The 19,384-nt window shown below is 36.3% G+C and overlaps 5 protein-coding genes and 1 pseudogene across 10 annotated transcripts; all 6 read left to right on the forward strand.

The window, feature by feature from the left end:
* Positions 1–67: 67 nt before the first annotated feature.
* LOC103841613 lies at positions 68–1,352 on the forward strand. 3 transcript variants are annotated; one of them, XM_009118165.3, is made up of 2 exons: positions 68–492; positions 1,038–1,352. In XM_009118165.3, the coding sequence occupies exon 1, from the start codon at positions 304–306 to the stop codon at positions 448–450; it is 147 nt and encodes a 48-aa protein (XP_009116413.1). In that variant the 5' UTR covers positions 68–303; the 3' UTR covers positions 451–492; positions 1,038–1,352. The 3 variants fall into 3 exon arrangements, with proteins under 3 accessions (XP_009116413.1, XP_033136065.1, XP_033136064.1); XM_033280174.1 differs by having other exon boundaries at positions 1,080–1,352; XM_033280173.1 differs by lacking the exon at positions 1,038–1,352 and adding an exon at positions 649–959.
* A 703-nt stretch (positions 1,353–2,055) lies between these two features.
* On the forward strand, positions 2,056–3,835 carry LOC103841614 (uncharacterized protein At5g39865). Its single transcript, XM_009118166.3, has one exon. It carries the CDS (start codon positions 2,380–2,382, stop codon positions 3,565–3,567), a length of 1,188 nt encoding a protein of 395 aa, XP_009116414.1. The 5' UTR covers positions 2,056–2,379; the 3' UTR covers positions 3,568–3,835.
* Positions 3,836–5,478: 1,643 nt separating this feature from the next.
* Positions 5,479–7,494, forward strand: LOC103841615 (DNA-directed RNA polymerase V subunit 5A). Its single transcript, XM_009118167.2, has 4 exons — positions 5,479–5,806; positions 6,709–6,885; positions 6,978–7,091; positions 7,165–7,494. Exons 1-4 carry the CDS (start codon positions 5,528–5,530, stop codon positions 7,288–7,290), a joined length of 696 nt encoding a protein of 231 aa, XP_009116415.1. The 5' UTR covers positions 5,479–5,527; the 3' UTR covers positions 7,291–7,494.
* Positions 7,495–8,422: 928 nt separating this feature from the next.
* LOC103841616 lies at positions 8,423–10,801 on the forward strand. 4 transcript variants are annotated; one of them, XM_009118168.3, is made up of 8 exons: positions 8,423–8,685; positions 8,780–8,891; positions 9,367–9,668; positions 9,806–9,940; positions 10,025–10,067; positions 10,146–10,202; positions 10,274–10,388; positions 10,469–10,801. In XM_009118168.3, exons 3-8 carry the CDS (start codon positions 9,424–9,426, stop codon positions 10,612–10,614), a joined length of 741 nt encoding a protein of 246 aa, XP_009116416.1. In that variant the 5' UTR covers positions 8,423–8,685; positions 8,780–8,891; positions 9,367–9,423; the 3' UTR covers positions 10,615–10,801. The 4 variants fall into 4 exon arrangements, with proteins under 4 accessions (XP_009116416.1, XP_009116417.1, XP_009116418.1 ...); XM_009118169.3 differs by having other exon boundaries at positions 8,436–8,685; positions 8,833–8,891; XM_033280148.1 differs by having other exon boundaries at positions 8,439–8,685; positions 8,801–8,891.
* Positions 10,802–10,906: 105 nt separating this feature from the next.
* LOC103841617 (mitochondrial fission 1 protein A) lies at positions 10,907–12,331 on the forward strand. The gene is made up of 5 exons (XM_009118171.2): positions 10,907–11,107; positions 11,415–11,553; positions 11,660–11,781; positions 11,866–11,929; positions 12,039–12,331. The coding sequence occupies exons 1-5, from the start codon at positions 11,015–11,017 to the stop codon at positions 12,131–12,133; spliced, it is 513 nt and encodes a 170-aa protein (XP_009116419.1). The 5' UTR covers positions 10,907–11,014; the 3' UTR covers positions 12,134–12,331.
* Positions 12,332–12,576: 245 nt separating this feature from the next.
* Positions 12,577–17,178, forward strand: LOC103841618 (annotated as a pseudogene).
* The last annotated feature ends 2,206 nt before the right edge of the window (positions 17,179–19,384 follow it).

Consider the following 19,384-nt stretch of genomic DNA (forward strand, 5'->3'; position numbering starts at 1 on the left):
CATGAACCACCTAGTCGGGTCAGGTTCCGAATAAGAATCCGGGTCGGATCCCATACCTAATTTTTTTTTTTTTTTTAAGTGTAGAGAGATATTAAATTATTGAAGGCATTGATGACGATGCGTTTCACGGCGGCTTGGGTGGGCCCAGACAGAGACGTAGCTGGTGAATCAGTTAATGAGAATCAAACACGTGTCGAGAATTGATTGGTTGGAAGATACTTAACAATTACTACTTTTTTCGAAGCTTTGATTCTTCCTCATCAATCATTTGAGGCGGAGAAGGAAACAGACGAAACGTGGAGAATGGCGATGCCGCTGGGCATGGCGACGTATCTGATGAGAATGGTTTGGTTTTCTCTGAGCGGTTGGGTCTTCACTTGCTTGTCTATCGCCGACGAGATCGCTGGCTCTCTCAGAAACGGAGATATTGGTCCTTTCCATGTCGGATGATTTCGATTCAGAGATTCTTTAGCTCTCCTTCTATATATATGCGTATATGTTCTTACTTTTCTCGATTTATAATTTCTTCCTTTTTGATCCGTTGTCTTCGATCAGTGTCTCTTTAGATTCCACTGAGACTCTTAAAGTTTGATTGATAATAGTTTATGTTAATAGATGGGGATGTGATATATGTCTCGGTCACTAAAGTGTGTGTAGGTATGACTGATGCTTTGCTTCCTATATGAGACTTGATGATGCTTTGCTTCCTTGTTAATGTATCTACCATGAACATTGTGATCAGCAACACCGAGATGCAACAATCCTGTTTGGCTTTTTTTGTGTTGTTGTGTTTATATAGAAGTATGTTCAAGACCATGATCATTTATAGTCAGATAATTTCTATGGTTATCTACTTGTGTCACAAAATATATACAACAGCTTAAACAGTTCTTGGATGAGTTTCAAGACATAAGTGACAACTCTTTTTAAGTTCAGTAACAAAGCTTTTTTTCCTTTGAGATTCTGTAGTATTTATTTATCTCAACATCATACTTTGTTGTTCCTTTTTTTTCGCTCCTTAGCTTGCTTCCTTGTAGGTAGAACAAACACGTTTTGCACTCAGGCCTTCTGATTTTCAGGAAGGGTATGTAACTGCAATCAATCTGCACAGAACAGAAGAATCTCATGCATCTTTTGATTTGATGTCAAATCTCCTCAGCCAAGAGTAGAGCAAAGCATGGCTAAAGAGAATATATTCCATATATTTTATCATTTTTACCAACACGATTTTGTTTGATTTAACCAAACCAATTCCGAAGAACATATTCCATAGTATATTTTATCAATAATGTAACATGTACCAGGCCAACAGCAAATCATTTGACCCAAAACAAGCAAAAATAAAGGTAACAGCAAAGCACCATATACTTTCTCGTGGGAATTTGAATCTACAGCTATGTCAATTAATTGCACACCAGTCACCAAAAACACCAGCTCAAGGAACTAGAAGTTACGTCAGATCAAAAATGACAAATTTAATGTAGTTTCACTCAAAATCAACTAAACCAGGTCTCGATAACAGGTCAGATGTGGACTAGAAACTTTGCATAAAGTCATTGATTATATCATTCACATGAATGCTCTGCCCAAGTCGTATCTCGAAATTTATTATTCGAGTCATTCATTGTATATAGTAGTACCATTTCTAAAAAGATTTGTTATTTTTTCTTCTTTTACATCAAATTTAATATCCATGTAGATATATTTAATCATTTTGTTTCATATTTGATCAAAAGAAAAAAAGTTATATATATTTCCTTTTTTTGTCACGAAAGTTATATATATTTCCTACGATTTAATATAAAACAGTTTAGAAAGTATTATACTGCTAGAATTAAATGCTAAATTGTTGACAGAAGAATGCTAAATTAATCAATATATAATATAATACATTCATTTTGAATTAAAGTTATATTGTTAAAATTTTTGAAAATGACATGTCAATATATAATAAATTTTCCTTTTCCCCCTCCTATATATCTTGTTTTCGTACGAAAAATATAGTAATAAAGATTGAAGTTATGCAGATAATGACATATTTCATTTATTTTTTCTCTTTTCTCGTTGTCGTCTTTAATTTAATTACATGTTAAAATGTTATCCCGATTTATAGCATTCGTTACACAATCAAAATCAAATCGACTAGTTGGGTGTCGGAAAAATAAACATCACCATCGTGTTCTTCTGCCATTAAATTTTCCACCATCTTTCTTCCACCTCCAACTGTCCTAGACAGCTATTCTCCACCTCCTCTAGCTTTCCTCTTCTGTCTCTCTATCAACCCCCAGAGAGAGAGAGAATCAAACATCTCAGAAGAACCCAGAAAGAGAAACCAAACTAAATCTTTCAAAGCTCAGTGTTTGTTAAATTCAACTCAAAATGGGTTCTTCTACTTCAAAAACCTCTTCTTCAGCTTCTTCTACTTCTGTCTCTTCTTCCTTCGTCGCCGCCTCCGACTCCCCTTCTCCGGCGATCCACAAAGCTTTCTCTTTTCCGACGCCGTTGGTTCACCATCCTCCGGCTAGAAAAGGCGACACTCACCACCTCGTTTCCCTCACCTCCACCTCATACGGCTCTCTCCTCCTCAAAAGCTCCTCCGACCAAGAGACGCCTCCTCGTATCTCAATCTCCGACAAGAACACGACAGATCCGGTCTCGCGCGACTCGTTCTCTCCCGACTCGGTCATTAACACATGGGAGCTCATGGACGGCTTGGACGACGAGTTCGAATTCGAAATCGCTAAACCGGGTAAGCTTGGCTCCGGTCAAGATTCGGATCTTTGCCCTAAACCCGACCCGAATCGAAATGGGTCTGCTTTGAAATTGGACGAATCTTACGAATTCGTGAGGACCGGACAAGAGGAAGAAGATTGGGTCCCGTTGTCTTATAAACCAAAGCAGCCTCTTTGGAAGCATTTGTCTGAAGAATCTTTCTTGTCTGGTTTAGATCCTAGCATTGTCTCTTCTTACAAGAAAGCTTTGTCTTCTAAGCAGTTAACCAATCATAGTGTCGACACTAGAAAACCTCTCACAACCACAAAGTCCCTCTCTTTCATAACCAGCGAGCCAAAATCTGTTTGCGCTAAACCGAGATTACAAGGAGCAGAAGACAAGATTGTGCTCTACTTCACAACTCTCCGAGGAATTCGAAAGACTTACGAGGATTGCTGCTGTGTAAGAATGATATTGAAAGGGCTTCAAGTAGCGGTAGACGAGCGTGATATCTCTATGGATTCTAAGTATAGGAAAGAGCTTCAAAGCTTGCTCGGTGCTGGAGAGAAACCAAAACCGGTTTGTTTGCCTCAGGTGTTTATCAGAGGAAGCCACATTGGTGGCGTCGAGGAGATTATGAAGCTAAACGATAGCGGTGAGTTAGCTGAGATGTTGAAAGATTTCCCTGCTTGTGAATGCTTGGGGACGTGCCGGAGCTGTGGTGACGCAAGGTTTGTGCCTTGTAGTAATTGTGATGGTAGCACTAAAGTGTTTGGAGAGGAAGAGGAACGGTTCAAGAGATGTCCGAAATGCAATGAGAATGGATTGGTGCGTTGTCGTCAGTGTAGCGTCTAAGTAACCTGTTGAATCAGAAGATGTGTGGGTGAAAGGGGCTTAGATTGAGTGTATGAACTGTAAAAGAGAAGAAGATTACGAAAGAGATGATGATTCTTACTAAGATGGTATTGGGTTAGTATGGTATATTGGAATAAGAATTGGCTCAAGTCTAACTATTGTTACTCTCTTGTCTGGTGTTGTTTTTTGTTTGTATTATATTTGTTTTTGGCCTGATACTTTTCACATCCAGATGATTATTACTATTTTATTTTAAGTACATAACATATTAGATTATGATTGGTATTTTGCATGATGGCAAAAAATCATTCAGACGTTTTGTTGCAGAGTTTTATCAATGAAAAGTTTGTGCAAAGGGGATTTTTGATCATCCATAAATTTAACTATGAAATTATCATTCAAGGGGATCATTCATAAATTTAACTATGAAATTATCATTCTTTCATGAGTTGTTTTAACGCTTAATAGTTCCTAGATTTTGATAATAGTTTTCGGTTTAATTATTTCGGTTTTATAGTAATAACAACTTTTATTAGAATTTTAACATTTGAGTTTAGATGTTTATAAGTTATTTTGTTTTTATATTATACATCTTTTTGGTCAAAAGTGCATGACTTATTAATTTTGATATAATATGTTAAAAAATATTTAATGATAATATGTGTATTTAATTAGTATTGATATTTTAAAGTATAGAACACACATTTTCATTAGTGAAATGTAATAACGATATAGATTGTCGATTCAAAATAAAATAAAAAATTTCATATCCTATATTTATATCATAGTCTAAAGAATGATACAATTATAAACCCAATTAATTTTGTTTATCATTGTTGGGCTTTTATTGTAAAATTAACTCTATTTTTTTAAATACATAATAATTTAATATATATTAAAATCTATAAAAAAAATATTAATTTTATTTAAATTTTCAAATTTTATATATGTGATATGGTTTAATAAATTTATTAACAATTGGTAGGCTTGGTTTAAAGGTTATTAATTTAGGGACTACTATTAATGTAGTTGAAGTTTTATATCTAGATCATTTTTGGAACTATTATTGTTATCTTAGCATTTAGCATAGTACTATTTTGTGTATTTTAGGTGTTGGTGATATTTTTTAAAAAAGAATATTCCTTTTGTAGCAACTAATTGGAAAGTTTATTAAAACTATTTTTTTGGAAAGTTTTTAAAATCGGTTGAGATATATTTTATGATTTTTTTAATTGACAAAAAATAATAAATGCAAGAGGTTAGGATTATTCGTTTTTCAATAGCATAGGAATATAATTAAAAATTATTTTAAGGACAAGTTCATATTTGTACTTCAATTTTAATAATATAGATATTTGCATCATGTCAGAAATTTTCTCATTAAATTGCATCGCTGGCAATAAATTGTTATCTTTATAATTCCGGATGATAATGGTAATAAATTGTTTTCTTTGTGATTGAGGATGATAATTTCATCATTTGATTAGCTATATATAGATTGAACTCGAAAGAAATTGGCAGGATATTTTCATTATGGATAACATGTTTTTATATTTAGGGTTTGTAATTGCAAAAACATTCAAATCCATTCTGGTGGGATTTTTGGTCAAAGAGAAGTCCCAAAAGCTTCCTTTCTTGGTTACTCTCCCCAAAATTTGTAGGAGAATTTGTACTCTCTACACACCAAATATTCCATATTTGCATTTCATATATTATATCTCTCTAATTTTCTTCTCCCATTATTACCATTTCCCCTCATTCTATAGTATCTCACCCTTTTTAGTATATTCAGCAAATTAGCTCAATTTGTAGTACATAAATAAATAAATCAATCAATAAAAATTCCCTAATGACCAAAAAAGCCAAAAATTAAACGTCATCGTTTTTCATTCACTTTTAAAGTCCACTACTCTACTTCTCCAGTTGACTCAGGCAGACAGTGGTTAGTGACAAAAATAAGATGGAGGGGATAATAGGGAACGACAAGAGTTCGTGTTCGAGTTCGAGTACAGTTCCGGGTCCTTGTCTGAGCAAGTACGTGGATCCATCGAGCGAAGAGTCTCACAGATACTATCTAGCGCGGCGGAACGCCTTGGAGATGCTCAGAGACAGAGGATATGAAGTCTCCCTCGAAGATATCAATCTCTCTCTCCAAGATTTTCGAACTGTTTACGGCGAACGTCCCGACGTTGACCGTCTCCGTATCTCCGCTCATCATCGCTCCGATTCTTCCAATAAGGTTATACCAATCGTTTCGTTTTTGCTTGTTGATTTTTTTTCCCCATTTCTAGAGGTTTTGTTTCTATATGCATGTTGAGGGTTTGCAAAGATGTGAACTTATCTCCGGATTGAAGCCTATATTTGCTACTTTTCTGGATTCGGATGACCAAATCTTAGGCTTTTGGGAGTATGGTCTTGTTATGGTGATGCATGTCATTGTCTCTAGTTGATGAAACTAGTACTATATGGTCCGTATTAAGTAGTATGACTTATATGTTTCTCCAATGAAAACTTTGTAAATGTGATATTTCTTCTGGTAAAGACTTAAGAAGTGACAATGATTCTTAGAGATCTAGATTATATATTGTGACTTGAGTGATCTCCTAGCCGTTTAGAGCATGTCTTAAATGCTTAGTTCTGATAGCTACAAGTTCGCATATTTTTATTGTTAGAATGAGATCAAACTGCAAAAGAACGGTTAAGTTGATTTTATTTGTAAAAACTTAAGAACTGACAATGATTATTAGATCTCTAGACCATATATAGTGACTTGAATGATTTCTACTCGCTTTAGCGCATGTTTTAGATGCATTAGTTTTGATTGTTAGTATGAGATGATACTGCAAAATAACGGTTAAGCTGATATGTTTTGTTGTTAGTAGGAACGATATTGTCATTCTTTTATAACAAAATATTGGCAGGTGGTTTGCTTATGTCTTTTGTTTCTTTAGTAAAACCAGACTGCATATCTATTGTCTTACAAATTCTTAGTTACTTATGAAAATGTATACTATTCCGAACTTGTGATGCTGCTTACACCAGTTCAAGTCTTATGTTATAACACTTATCATCTGAAGTTTGTTATTTGTTTAAAGGGTCTAGTTCAACAAGTTTTGTGATTTTGTTTTTATTTTTTTGCAGGTGAAGGTTGTCTTTTTTGGTACTGGTAAGGTTAAAGTCAACACAATCCGGAGTGTTGCAGCAGAGATACTTAGCCAAGAGACCATAACCGGGCTGATACTGGTTCTCCAAAACCAAGTAACCGATAAAGCCTTGAAAGCCATTGAGCTTTTCACTTTCAAGGTCGAGATATTCCAGGTACATATATATATATATATATTTTTTTTTTTTTTGTTGGGGGCAACTTCAAAGCTTTAACACCTAGTTTTCCCTCTTTCTGTCTCGTTAAGATAACCGACTTGCTAGTCAACCTAACCAAACACGTACTGAGCCTCCGTCATCGTGTTCTGACTGATGGAGAGAAGAAAGCACTTCTCAAGCAGTTCAACATCGAGGAAAAACAGGTACATTATCTTTAAACTTGGCTGATTTATCAACTCAAGCTTCTCTAACTGTTTTCGAATATTAACTTGCTAGCTTCCTCGGATCTCAAAGAAAGACGCGGTTGTGCGGTACTACGGATTAGAGAAAGGACAAGTTGTGAAAGTGAGTTACAGGGGAGAACTCACCGAGTCCTATGTTGCCTACAGATGTGTGTGGTGAAGTGCAACCAATTAAAAACAAAAAAATAACATTTTGTTTGCTTATTTTCGGCAAAAAAAACTTCTGTAAGATGTTTTGTAGGTTAAGATCCTTTGCTTTAAGGACAAGACTAAGTTTTTGAAGTAAAAAAAATGTATTAAAGATTCTTTGCTTGTTCTTGAAAACATTTCCCATTATGTTCTACCCTTAAAAAGAACAGTTTCTGGACGTTTTGGTCGAAACACAAATAAAGAGACATGGAGACTCCACCATTTATTCGAAGTTTCGGTGACAATCAAAGCTCCTTGATGGATCGGTTCGAGCGGTTATCTTTCGAGGCTCACCTCAGCAATGCTTTGCTTGGTCGGAGCCTATCCGAGTCAGGTTTCTCTTCCATGTACAATGCTGTCCTCGATGATCCCCCACCAGTACATGTGGAGGATCAGGATTGCCACAGAGTCCGAAGAGGATTACGTTTGAATAAGATGTTAAAGAACCTGATGAAACCAATTAGATACTGTAGCAGAAGAATCAGCAGAGGAAAGAAACAAGAGGGTTATGATTTAGATGCCAGGAGCTTTAAAAAGTGGCAAACTTTCAGCAAATCTGTCCGTTTATTTTGAAGTTGTTTAGTAATAGTTATCTTTGTGCTAATGACAGTATTAACTACAAAAAAACATACTTGCGTTTAGGGGATGCTGAAGTTTAGCATTTGTTTTTCTTTTAATCACATATTTTACATAACAATTAAACTCTTCATGTCACTTGTTGAACTTAATGATAAATGTAACATTGGAGATCAAAACATTGAGACTTTGAATAATGACGGTTCAAATCGTGCCGCAGTTAATAGTAACAAAAATTTATATATATACATTATTACTATTTGAACCGCACAAAATTATTCTGCAGTTTACCATTTATGAATCAAAGCGTTGATGCAAAGGACTATTCAGTCATTCAGATGATACATGTACTGTACACATGAGTCTTTTAGTGGTCTTGCACTATAAATACTCTACCTAGATGACACATGCATGCCAGCGAGTACCAAGAGGATTAGGTGTGAATAAGGTCCTTTGAGCCAAATATGTCTGATTATTTTGAGTATATTTAGTTATCTTTCTAATGACAGTACAAAACTATATAACATGCCCTCTGTTTTAGTGGATGCCGAGACTACATTTTGTTTTTTTTTCCTTTGGTAAGAAAAAAAGAAAAGAAATCTAATCCAACGGCTGAGATTAGTTTTTGTACTAATCCAAGGGTTGTGGTCTCTTGCCATTAAACTCAGTAAAGCAAACGAAGGTACAACTTTGCCTACAACCTTAGCGACAGGGAGGCTGAACAAAAAAAAAACAACTTTGTTTTCGATTCACAACATCTGTGTGTCCTCCTTCGATTTCATACGTATTGGTAAGTCTCGCATCCCAAATCTTGTTGAATAAAGTCGAAAGCCCAAAACTTGTTTTTCAAATCAGGACTGATTACATCACTTTCTTCTCCCTAGAATCTGATAAGCCTCGTGTAGAATCTGAAGTGGAAGCTTTTGTTTTGTTCTAGCTGAGTTAAGTGGAAGAGAGAGAGAGAGCTAAAAGGAAACGACTTTGTTGTTGTTGAAGGTACAATTATAAATACTTTTTTTTTGCAGTAACAAATTTAACATCTTTATGACACTTGGTGGAAGAGTCTTTGGAACTTTCTCGTGTTGTGGCTATTGTTGTTGTTGCTCTGATCCAAAGATCTAGGCTTTGTCTTTGCTTTCTGATTTTTTTTTTTTTGGCTACTCAAATTGAGAGTCAACTTGGATATGCGTTTACTTTATTTAGTTTCTTCAACTCGTCAAGTACGCAATTTATGAACTTTTGATTGTTACTGCATCATTTTGGATTCATTCACTTGCTTATGCGTGTCCTTCGGGTCACGTGTTATCAATTTTTCATGTGATGTAACTCTGATCTGTCTGAGAAGGCAGTGGGTTTTGGTCATGTATAGTTTTCACTTTTTGTGATTGATTCCGTATCTGATTCTTGTTTTATTATTTTATTTTTGTAACTTACTAGCGCTTCTTTTCTTCTTCCTCTTTCAACTTGGTAGTCTTATGGGTACCTAGGAGAAGAAGGGACTTGTTGGGTTGTGGCAGGCAAGGATCAGATGCATACTATCTCCATCCCCGCTGGTGACCTTGAAAAGCAGCAGGACAAGGCTCCCGAGAAGCAGAGCGAGTCAGTAAATGAGTCTGTCACGGAAATGAACCTCACCATTGTTGTTTGCAATGGAGATTCAAGTCGTGGACCTGAAACCGTAGAGGTGGCTCAGATCTTGGGGCCAGCTGAGAGGGAAGAGTCTCCCAAAAAGGTTTGCTTGTCCAGGAACTCCAGCTCTCACGAGCAGTGTAGGTCAGCCCCCTTCCCTTTTTTCTTATTTAGACGGTTCCAATAATGTAAATTGATATGTTTTTATGTGTTACAAATCAAGTTAATGAATCTGGCTCATATGTCATTGCTCGTTCCTTTCTTTTTATAATGGTGAGTAGGGTATGTCAGCAAGAGAAAGAAGAGGCTTTGATAGAACTGGGGTGCCTATGTCGTGGTGGCCTTGCTAAATCCCATAGGTCATGCATAGATGCTTGGTTTCGCACAAAAGGCTCTAATCAGTGCGAGATCTGCCAGTGAGTAGACATTCCAACGTTTTTCTTGATTCAATGGGAGGATACTAAGCTTACTGATTCTTACGTTTTTCTTTGTTTCTGCAGGGCAGTGGCTGTCAACGTGCCACCTCCAGAGACCCAACCAACTGTAAGTACATTTCTCTGTATTGATACAAAGAAAGTAAGTGGAGTGGGTCATGACTGTGCTTTTTAACCTTTTGAACAGACAAATTACTGGGTTTGGAGGATAGATCCCAGCTATAGACAAGAGCAGCGTGAGAGAGTAAGTGTCTCACATTATACAGAGAGTAGCCATTTGCATTCAGTTTCATAAGTATTCTTGTGTGATCACAGGGATGTTTCAGTCCTCTGTGGGTAGCATTCTCAATTCTGATAGGCGGTCTGATGCTAGATGTGTTAATATCCATCACACTTGGTGTGTCTGCACTCCCAGTTAACATAATCATTGGTACGTTTTGTTTTGTTTTGTTATGCTCTACTGTTTTGAGTAAGTTTTATTACAACACTTATACATGGTGGTGGGTGCAGGAGTGATAGTGGTGCTAGGACTAGGAACAGCACTAAGGCTGACATTGGAGTTCTGTTACGAGTGGAGCTTGAGAAGAGCGGTTCAGAGGGCAGTGCAGAGGAGAGAAACGGCCTTTAATAATATTGCATACCCATCTGCCTTGTAAGAGATTAATGTCAAGTTGGGGAATATCATCTTGTGTGTTAGTGTGTATGTAAAAAAGTTGTGTGAAGACAAAGTGTGATTGTTTTACATAACAATGCTAAATTTGTTGGGAACTTGGGAGCATCAACTTTATTTTGTAGCTCAAAACGTTTACAAAATTAGTATTAACCCCAACACTTTTAGAATTTCTCTAATTTGTCAATGAGTAAATATTTGATTTTAATTTTTATCCAAAAGGGGTTTAATTTTCTAAAATAAAAGTTACGGGATAAATGTGGGTAGATTTAGAAATTAGAGGGTCATGTTGCAAACTCTGAGGGGTAATAAATTCTTCTTTCCGCGTGACCTTGGAGAGCAAGTCCAGTCTTCTGCGAGAACCAGAAAAGCGAAAATCGATAGAAATGGATGCGAAGATCGGAAAATTCTTTGACTCCGTCGGCTCTTTCTTCAGCGGCGGCGATAAGATCCCGTGGTCTGAGGGAGATGTCATCGCTGTAAGTTCCCGATAACTAAATCTCTGAGTTAAAATGGACTCACAAGCTGATTTTACGGATATTAGAGCTGTTATCGGTGTGATCTTAGCAGTTTCTGGTGAGATTCATGAGAAATTAGGTTTGATCGGTTCTTAATCAATCGAGGTTTAGAAGTTCTGGAAAAAAAAATCATGTTCACGTTGGATCCTTTGAAACTGCAGAGCTTTGACTAAAACGACACCGCATCATCGGAGTTTATTTTTATTTATTTTGGTGTTGGACTTGTTCATGAATGAACGGTGTTGCTGTTTTTGATTTTGATGGTTAGGGATGTGAGAGAGAGGTTCGAGAGGCCACAAACTCTGGCAATGAAGGACTGAAGAAAGAGTGTCTTATGCGATTGTCATGGGCGCTTGTTCATTCCCATCAACAGGATGATGTTCAACGTGGGATAGACATGCTTGAAGGTAAGCTAGCTAGCTACAACAACAATCCTATCTTCTTCTTTTTTGCAAACCATGACTTGTTATGCATCATGAGATTTGATATAACTTGTTTGGTTTGTTGTTGCAGCGTCTCTTGCGAACAGTGCTCCTCCTTTGGAAGACCGAGAGAAGCTCTATCTTCTTGCTGTTGGTTACTACAGGAGTGGGGATTGCTCTAAGAGCAGGCAGCTCGTTGACCGCTGTATCGAGGTTTCTTTAATACACAGAATCATCAGTTGCATTATCAATGTATGATTGTATATATATATGTTCTTTGTTGTATGGTTTTGGTAGATGCAACCCGATTGGAGGCAAGCTTTGGTACTAAAGAAGTGCATCGAAGACAAAATCACAAAGGGTAAGCCAACTCACTCGTCAAAAAGAAAAAAGAAAACAAGAAACGAAAAGTTTCTAATTTGAGAGTCAGAGAGTTACTGAATAGTATTTATTTGTGGTTGTATTGGCAGATGGAGTTATCGGGATAGGCATCACTGCTTCAGCAGTAGGAGCCGTAGGTTTGATAGCCGGTGGTATTGTAGCGGCGCTGGCTCGCAAGAAGTGAACACGACGATCCTTAACTTGTTAAGCTTGTGCATAACAATAGCAGCAAGATGCTTTCTTTTAGTTTCTCTTTAGAGAAAACTTTGTGTTCCCTCCCTCTCTGCCTGCTTCTTTGACATAATAACGAAGTTTTGTGATGCATAAATGTTTGAGTTGGATTTTTCATCTTTACTCGAGTGGGCCTAATTCTTCTTTTTTTTTTTTTTAAACATACCATCTGAATCTTTCCCTGTTTCATATATTGGCACATTTGACCACAATTTGCAAACATCTCCCCCAATTGATCTTGTAAATAAATTATTAACTTTAAAATAATGGTGGGATGTGGGAGTAAGACCATGCGCAGCGGCGAACCATTCATTGAGTTCAAAAAATTAATTTATTATTATTATCTTTTTTTTCGTTTGATTTTAAAAAATAAATTAAATAAAGTAATTAATAGCAGACCGCTACGTGGCGTGGAGCCCGCTGAACAGTCACGAAACCGCGGAAGAGGCGGGACAAGCCAAAGTCCTCGGTTATGCTTATTTTAATATATATATTTTTTTTCTAAAACGTGCGACTCCCCTGTGAACTCCGCTGCGCATGCCCTTAGCCTTAAACGGGTTTCTTAAAACTACGTTGTTCTCATCTTTTTCTTCTTAGCTCAAGTCGAGATTTTCTGATTCTCACCTAAAAGAAACTCTAAAGCGTAACTTCTTCTCAGCTGTTCTTGTCGTGATATAAAGGTACGAATTCGAAATGAATTTAGGCATTATATTTTTATTTTTCGTGTCTTAGTTGATGATATTGTGACTCTCTGAACAGTGTCAAGATTATAAGTGTATATTGCCTTGTGACATAAAGAACACGAGCGAGCATTGTTATCTGAAGTTGATATATATGTAAAATGTTGACTCTTTCTTCTCTGTTTTCTTCGCCAGTGACATGTTTCGTTCTGACGTTTGGTCGGTTTGGACGCAGGTACAAAACATACACATGACGAAAGAAGAGAGTACCAAGATCACTAGAAGAAGCACTAGATCTTCATTAACTGTTACCAACCCAATGAATCCCACCCACCATTACCAACCGTTAACGATCTCACATTTGAGCAAGAATCAATCACTCTGGATGCTCTTCTCTCCAATTTTCCAGGCAGACGCTCTCAGATTCTCGACCTTACCCGTCTCATTAGCCCCTTGGATTCCCCTGCGCTTCCAATAATCATCTACGGAGACGCCTCTACTGGCAAAACAAGCGTTGTCCTTCAGTTCTTCAGACATCTCAACCGCCCTTTCGTTTATTCAAGCTGCTGTACGTGTTGCAACCCTCGTATCTTGTTTGAGTCCATTCTGAATCAGCTTTCGCTGCATAGCAAAAACTCTTCCAACGGTTACGCTAGCGCAAAACGAGATGCGACAAGCCATCTGATTTCGTCAACGTACTTAAACAAGCAGTTAGACCCATGGGAAGATGGTGTACTTGATAGTTGATCATTTGGATCTAATTAAAGAGTGGGACAAAGGTGCAATGATTCTGCAGTTTCTTTTCAGTTTGTATTCTGTTCTGAAGTTGCCTCAACTTGGTTTGATACTTGAAGTGTTGGACTTTCATATGTCTACTTCAGCAAAGTACCTTCTCATTGCTGGGTTTCTCGAAGCAAGAAACCCAGCAACGCTAGATGCCTCGATGTTTGACTCCACAGGGGGCATAGATAACCGTAAAAGAAAGCGGACGTAAGTAGTAGCAAGTGTATTATGTAATGGTAATGGTATTGTGTTCTCATGATGCATTTGAATAATGATGTTTACTTCTCTCAGGGCATCTGAGAAATCGATGGAGAAGAAGGAAATTGCAGAGCAGGAAGCTGCGATGAAAGGGCCTGGAAGCTTTCCACTGGAGAGACTATTAGCGATATTCCAGTGCATTGCCTCTATAGGAGATTCTTCATTTAACGAGGAGAAGAAGAAACTACTGTTTACGACAGAGAGAATAACAACATGATGATGTCTGATATTCTGCTTCAAGTGTCGAGTCTTTGTGATGCAAACTTCATAATCAGAAGCGGAAGCTGCCCGTTAGAAGGTTCTGTTAGATACCGTTCCATGGTGTCTGAAGGTAACACGCTCTTTATTTGGAACTATTAAGAGTTCAAATAGCATAGGGTGTGATACAAAGAGAATGCTGATGCACCTTATGTTTTGTGTTTTCTTTTTTTTCCTCTGGTTATATAGGTTGCAAGAAGCCTCAGCTTTCCACTGTCCAAATATTTGTACAGGAGATAATACGCTAGAAATCCAATAGTTGTCGACTCAAATGTTTTTGAATATGTATCATTTTCATATGAATAGTGAAATATTATTGACATATTTTTGCGATAGTTGAGATCATTATCCCGAATCTTGAAGTTTTGAATATCGTATTCACAAACGTATTCATCTAAGGTTTTGATAATGCATCTCATAAACAAAAAGCTTGCAGTAACGAAAACGATTGACACTCTATGAACAACTTGGAGACATAGTTTTTCACAAAGTTGCTGATTTTTTCTTTTTTTCTAACACAACGATTTCATTCATTTATTGAAGGATAGTTGTTTGGGGCCTTGTTTCTGGAGGTTTAGGACCTGCCAGCTTATGTATATCTCATTCTTGTATCTCACCTTGTATTCTTCCATGAATGAATGATATTGTTAGTGTTACAAAAAAGGTTGCTGAGTTTATTTATTTTTTTCGCAATTTTTGTCTAAATAATAATAATTGATATGAAGTTATAATGGTCAAAATAGAACCATCATTTAAAAAAAAATATTATTTGTGTATTGCATTCGCTAGATTGTCTATGTCGAGTTTGTATTTTGTTTTCTTGCGAGTTAGATCACAGAGACCAATGCTTGTCTGCATATTGACCGACCCAACTGGAGAAACAGATAACATGGCGTCGACTAGAAAAACATACTTGGAGTTGACCTCAGTATGACCGCCCGTGTTTACTGGATGGTCATTAGAAAGGAGACCTAAGATATTAGTTTTCCTTACCTCCAATGTTACTATATTATATAGATCAAGCTTATTCAATTTTCTTCGTCTTAGTAAACTATGGTGTCTACTTCTTCTTTTTTTTTTTAAACAGCTGTTGTGGTCGGCTAAAAAAACCTGCATGTTGATCTATCCTAGCTTTATCATGACTAAAACTGACTAAGCTTTGAAATAATATCGAAACATGATATTCGAGACGGTCTATATTAAGAAAAATTGACCAGGAATAAGATGAGCAAACTCATATTCCATATACTAAAACAAGATAAAAGAGAATATATAATTAGTACAATTATGCGTTTTTGTATTAGTAATTTCACATCATCTCAAGTAAGATAAAAGGGTTGGCTGCCTAAAACCCCCTGTAAACTCACACACCCTACTTATACCTCCCTGAACTATCAAGCTCTTCATAAATCTACCCAATGATAGACTTTCTCTTTATATCTCCCCCTAAACATTTTTAATCCCCCTCCCTAATCAATTTTTAAATCGCAATTAAAAAGAAACAAAAACGCGTTTATAAAATAGTGATTGTCCAATTAAAAACAAAATCTGACCCGAGTTAACTTAAAAAAAAAACAAATTGGGGATCAGACGACGACTAAGAACAGATGACTGGGAACACAGAGAAAGATACGACGAGGAAAACAGAGAGAGACGATGAGGAACAGATAGAGACGATGACGAAGAACAGAGAGAGACGACGACGACAATGATGTCCAGAGTTCACTCTCCACTCCTGTAGATTCGAAGATCATATCAGAGATTATGAAAGAGGATGTTTCGCAAGATTCAGCTGTCACAGAAGAAGCCATGGCGGAAGAGGTCTCAGAAAGCATCCAATAGCAAAGAACCAGGAGGTCTTTGGATGTAATCAATGTGAACCAAGCTGATGTTCCAGAGGTTGTTCAAGGATCAGAAGATGGACTCCAATGATAATTGTTGCTCAACCTCCAGAGAAGAAATGTGCAAATAGAAAGGAGACTGTATCTAAGAATAGTCTGACCGTGAGGAGGAAGAAAGCAGTAGCAACCAACTCTGTCAATCCGAGAACAGTTCCAGAAAACAAGGACATTAAGTCTCAGAAGAAACCTGAAAGTACCAGCAAGCCAAGGACTAAGAAAATTCAAGTAGAGACTAAGAAGTCCACCAAGTAACTTGTTGCTAAAGAATGTAAAATAATTATATTATTCAGTGTTTTTGAAAGGTTGCGTTGCTCATATATGCGGTGTTAAATGTTTTTTTTGTATAGGTGAAGAAGTTAAATCTCTAAAGCAGCTGCACAAAATGGAAAACAAAGAAAACACGGTGAGCAAACTCTCTTTTAGTTCAGAGGATCGAATCGCTTCTGTAACTAAAAGAGACTTACACGAGCTTGTTCATTGCAGGTTGTTGCTGCTGGTGCAGGAGCAGAAATCCAAGTTTGAATGAAGAACAGAGAAGCGTTTTCACATCTCAATCAACTCTTTTTTTTTCTTTTGGTTTGAATGCTTGTTCAAGGTACATAGTTGAAAGGTGTTCGTAACTTTGACGCTTATTTAATTGTGTTCTGTTTTTTTTTCTCGTATCTCTTAATTTTGAGATGTCTTTTTCTTCTACTGTTTTCTGTTGAAGTTCTTATGTAGGACAAGTTTTAACCACAAGAAAAGACACTAAGTACATTCGACCAAGAGTTTTAAAGAACAACAAAAGCCACAAAGGACATTAAAAAGGAAAATTTGAGTTTTAAACTACAACAAAAGAACTACTAGTCATGAGCTTGAATAGATTGAGTAGGCTGTGTAAGTCTGATCTCTTCATGGACATGAGAAGAACCTGCCCTGCCACAAAACCAAACATGAGTACAAATACATTAACAACAACAGCCCCTTCAACATCGTAGTTCCTCACTGTCTCTCTCTCCTCTGGATTCTCTTCTCTTTCTCTGACATCTTCTTTGTTTGTGTCATGAGCACTGCGACAAACCCTAATTTCAGTATCCCCAATTCGTCTCTTCAGTCGGTGTTCTGTGTCGGGCAAAAAAAAAAAAAAAAAACACGAAGCCCCAATTTGATTCTGATTTTAATTAAATCTCCAATTTGTTTTTGTTTTTAAGTTAAGTCTGGGTCGGGTTTTCAAACGCCGGATCGGGTCTGGTTTTCTTAAATTGGGCAATCACTGTTTTCTAAACGCACTTTTAATTCTTTTAATTTTGATTTCGAAATTGATTAGAGAGGGGGGGGGTAAAAAGAGTTTAGGGGGAGATTTAAAGAGAAAGTCTATGTTTGGGTGGATTTATGAAGAGCTTAATAGTTTAGGGGGGAATAAGTAGGGTAAATGTGTTTGAGGGGGGAATAGGCAGGTAACCCAAGATAGATAAAACTATAACCAATATACCAGACACAAACTATCTATCTATAAAATCCACGAATCTTGATATTTTAGTATATTCTGATATATGTAGTAGGAAAATGCTGTTTTCTATCGTTACATTTTTATTTTCTGAAGAAACATTTTCATGAAATATCCCTGAATCTTTTACATGATTTACAAAGAAACATTTTATTTTATTTTTTAAAAAAGAAGAACATTATTTGTCTATTATTGAAAATATATAATTAAAAAGTTGTGAGGAAAAGTACAGAAACTTTCTTGTTTTATTTTTGTCGTTTGTGAATTGCATTTACACTCGCTAGATTCTCTCAGTTGACTTTGTACTAAAATATCTTCTTGCTAATGTGGTTGTCTACGAATATTATCAACATGGTGTAGACTAATAATAGAAAGAAGTCTTTATCACGAAGCACAACTGTTTGGGGTTGACTTCATATATATATGACCTTGTTTGTTGGATGAACATATAGACAAGTTTTATAGATTATAAGACATTCTTTTGTACATTCAATATATTATATATAATATATATTCATCAAGTTTATGTTTGTCTCTATATAGCGTTTGGCGTCTTTATGAGTTGTTTGTGTTGCTTATATTTTAATGGAAACGCGGTTTTTCTCCGCTTGTTCCGTGAATATGAACACATGTGTGTGTTTTGTTTTCTTTGGCCATCATATTAAACCGCCAGAGGTAAGCATTCTATTGTCTCACTCAAATCATGTATTGTTATACATATTTCATATTGTGGTAATACTAATAATACTTTTATTAAGATCATTAGAACTGGTCTTGAATTTTGGAAATTATAAACAATTAAGTAGAAAAGATATAGTTTTTAACAATTTAGGAACCTAGTCACCGACTTGCCTCGCTTGGAAAATCTATACTTTTTTTTTTGGAATAAATGTAAATTTTTTTCAATCAAAACTTTTTTACATCAAGTGCATCAGCATTGTTTGTATCTACAAACTCAAAAACAATTACAAGAAAGAATCATGGGTTTATCATTCTCGCTCCAAACCAGACACCCAAGCCCTCTTCAAGATACTTGTGGCCCTTTCTTTTAATGTTTTCTGCGAAATCTATACTTTCATCCAAGTTGGTAAATATATTAACTTCAAAAGAAAGGGTTTTGTATTAATGTTTCATTTACCTATATTGAAAACCCGTTCTGAGGGTCACTTGTGGTTCGGATCCCAAAAATCATACTAGATCGAACTAATTGATTACAAATATAACTGATAGAGGCATGCATGTGGTTCATATTACTCCGAAGATTAGACACACTGTTGAAGCTTAACAAGGGCGGTGATGAATGAGAAAGCTGGAGAGAAGATGTTGCAATTTTTTGACTGGCCAAAATGTTCATACATAATGTTACGTAGTTCTTTGTCTTTAGTCCAACTACGCATCCTAAAACACCGCACGTACCTGAAATAAATAACTAAAGGACTGATGGAGTTGATTAAAGAAATGATAGAACACAGTTGCAGTATTTAAGTTTTTCTAATTTGTTTATTGAAACTAAGGTAACACCTATCACGAATGGGCGTTACTTGATTACTGATTTTCAGTTATGGATCCTGAGACTTTGTCGTCGTATTCATGTACAGCATAATTACATATACACACCTGGTCTGCATTGCATCCATATTAATAGTACAACCATTAATGTTTCACCACTGTCTTTATACAATTCCAGTGACAATTGTATATTTTTAGACTTCTGAAATTTAAGGTTACAATAGAGATATACGACTACTACACTGGCTGCAGCTGTAAAAACTGTATGAGAAGAAAAATAGAGTCAAAAGAATCCGTCGACAAAAAAAAAGAGTCAAAAGAATCCATAT

The sequence above is a fragment of the Brassica rapa genome, chromosome A09 (genome assembly GCF_000309985.2).
Source record: "Brassica rapa cultivar Chiifu-401-42 chromosome A09, CAAS_Brap_v3.01, whole genome shotgun sequence".
NCBI lineage: Eukaryota > Viridiplantae > Streptophyta > Magnoliopsida > Brassicales > Brassicaceae > Brassica > Brassica rapa.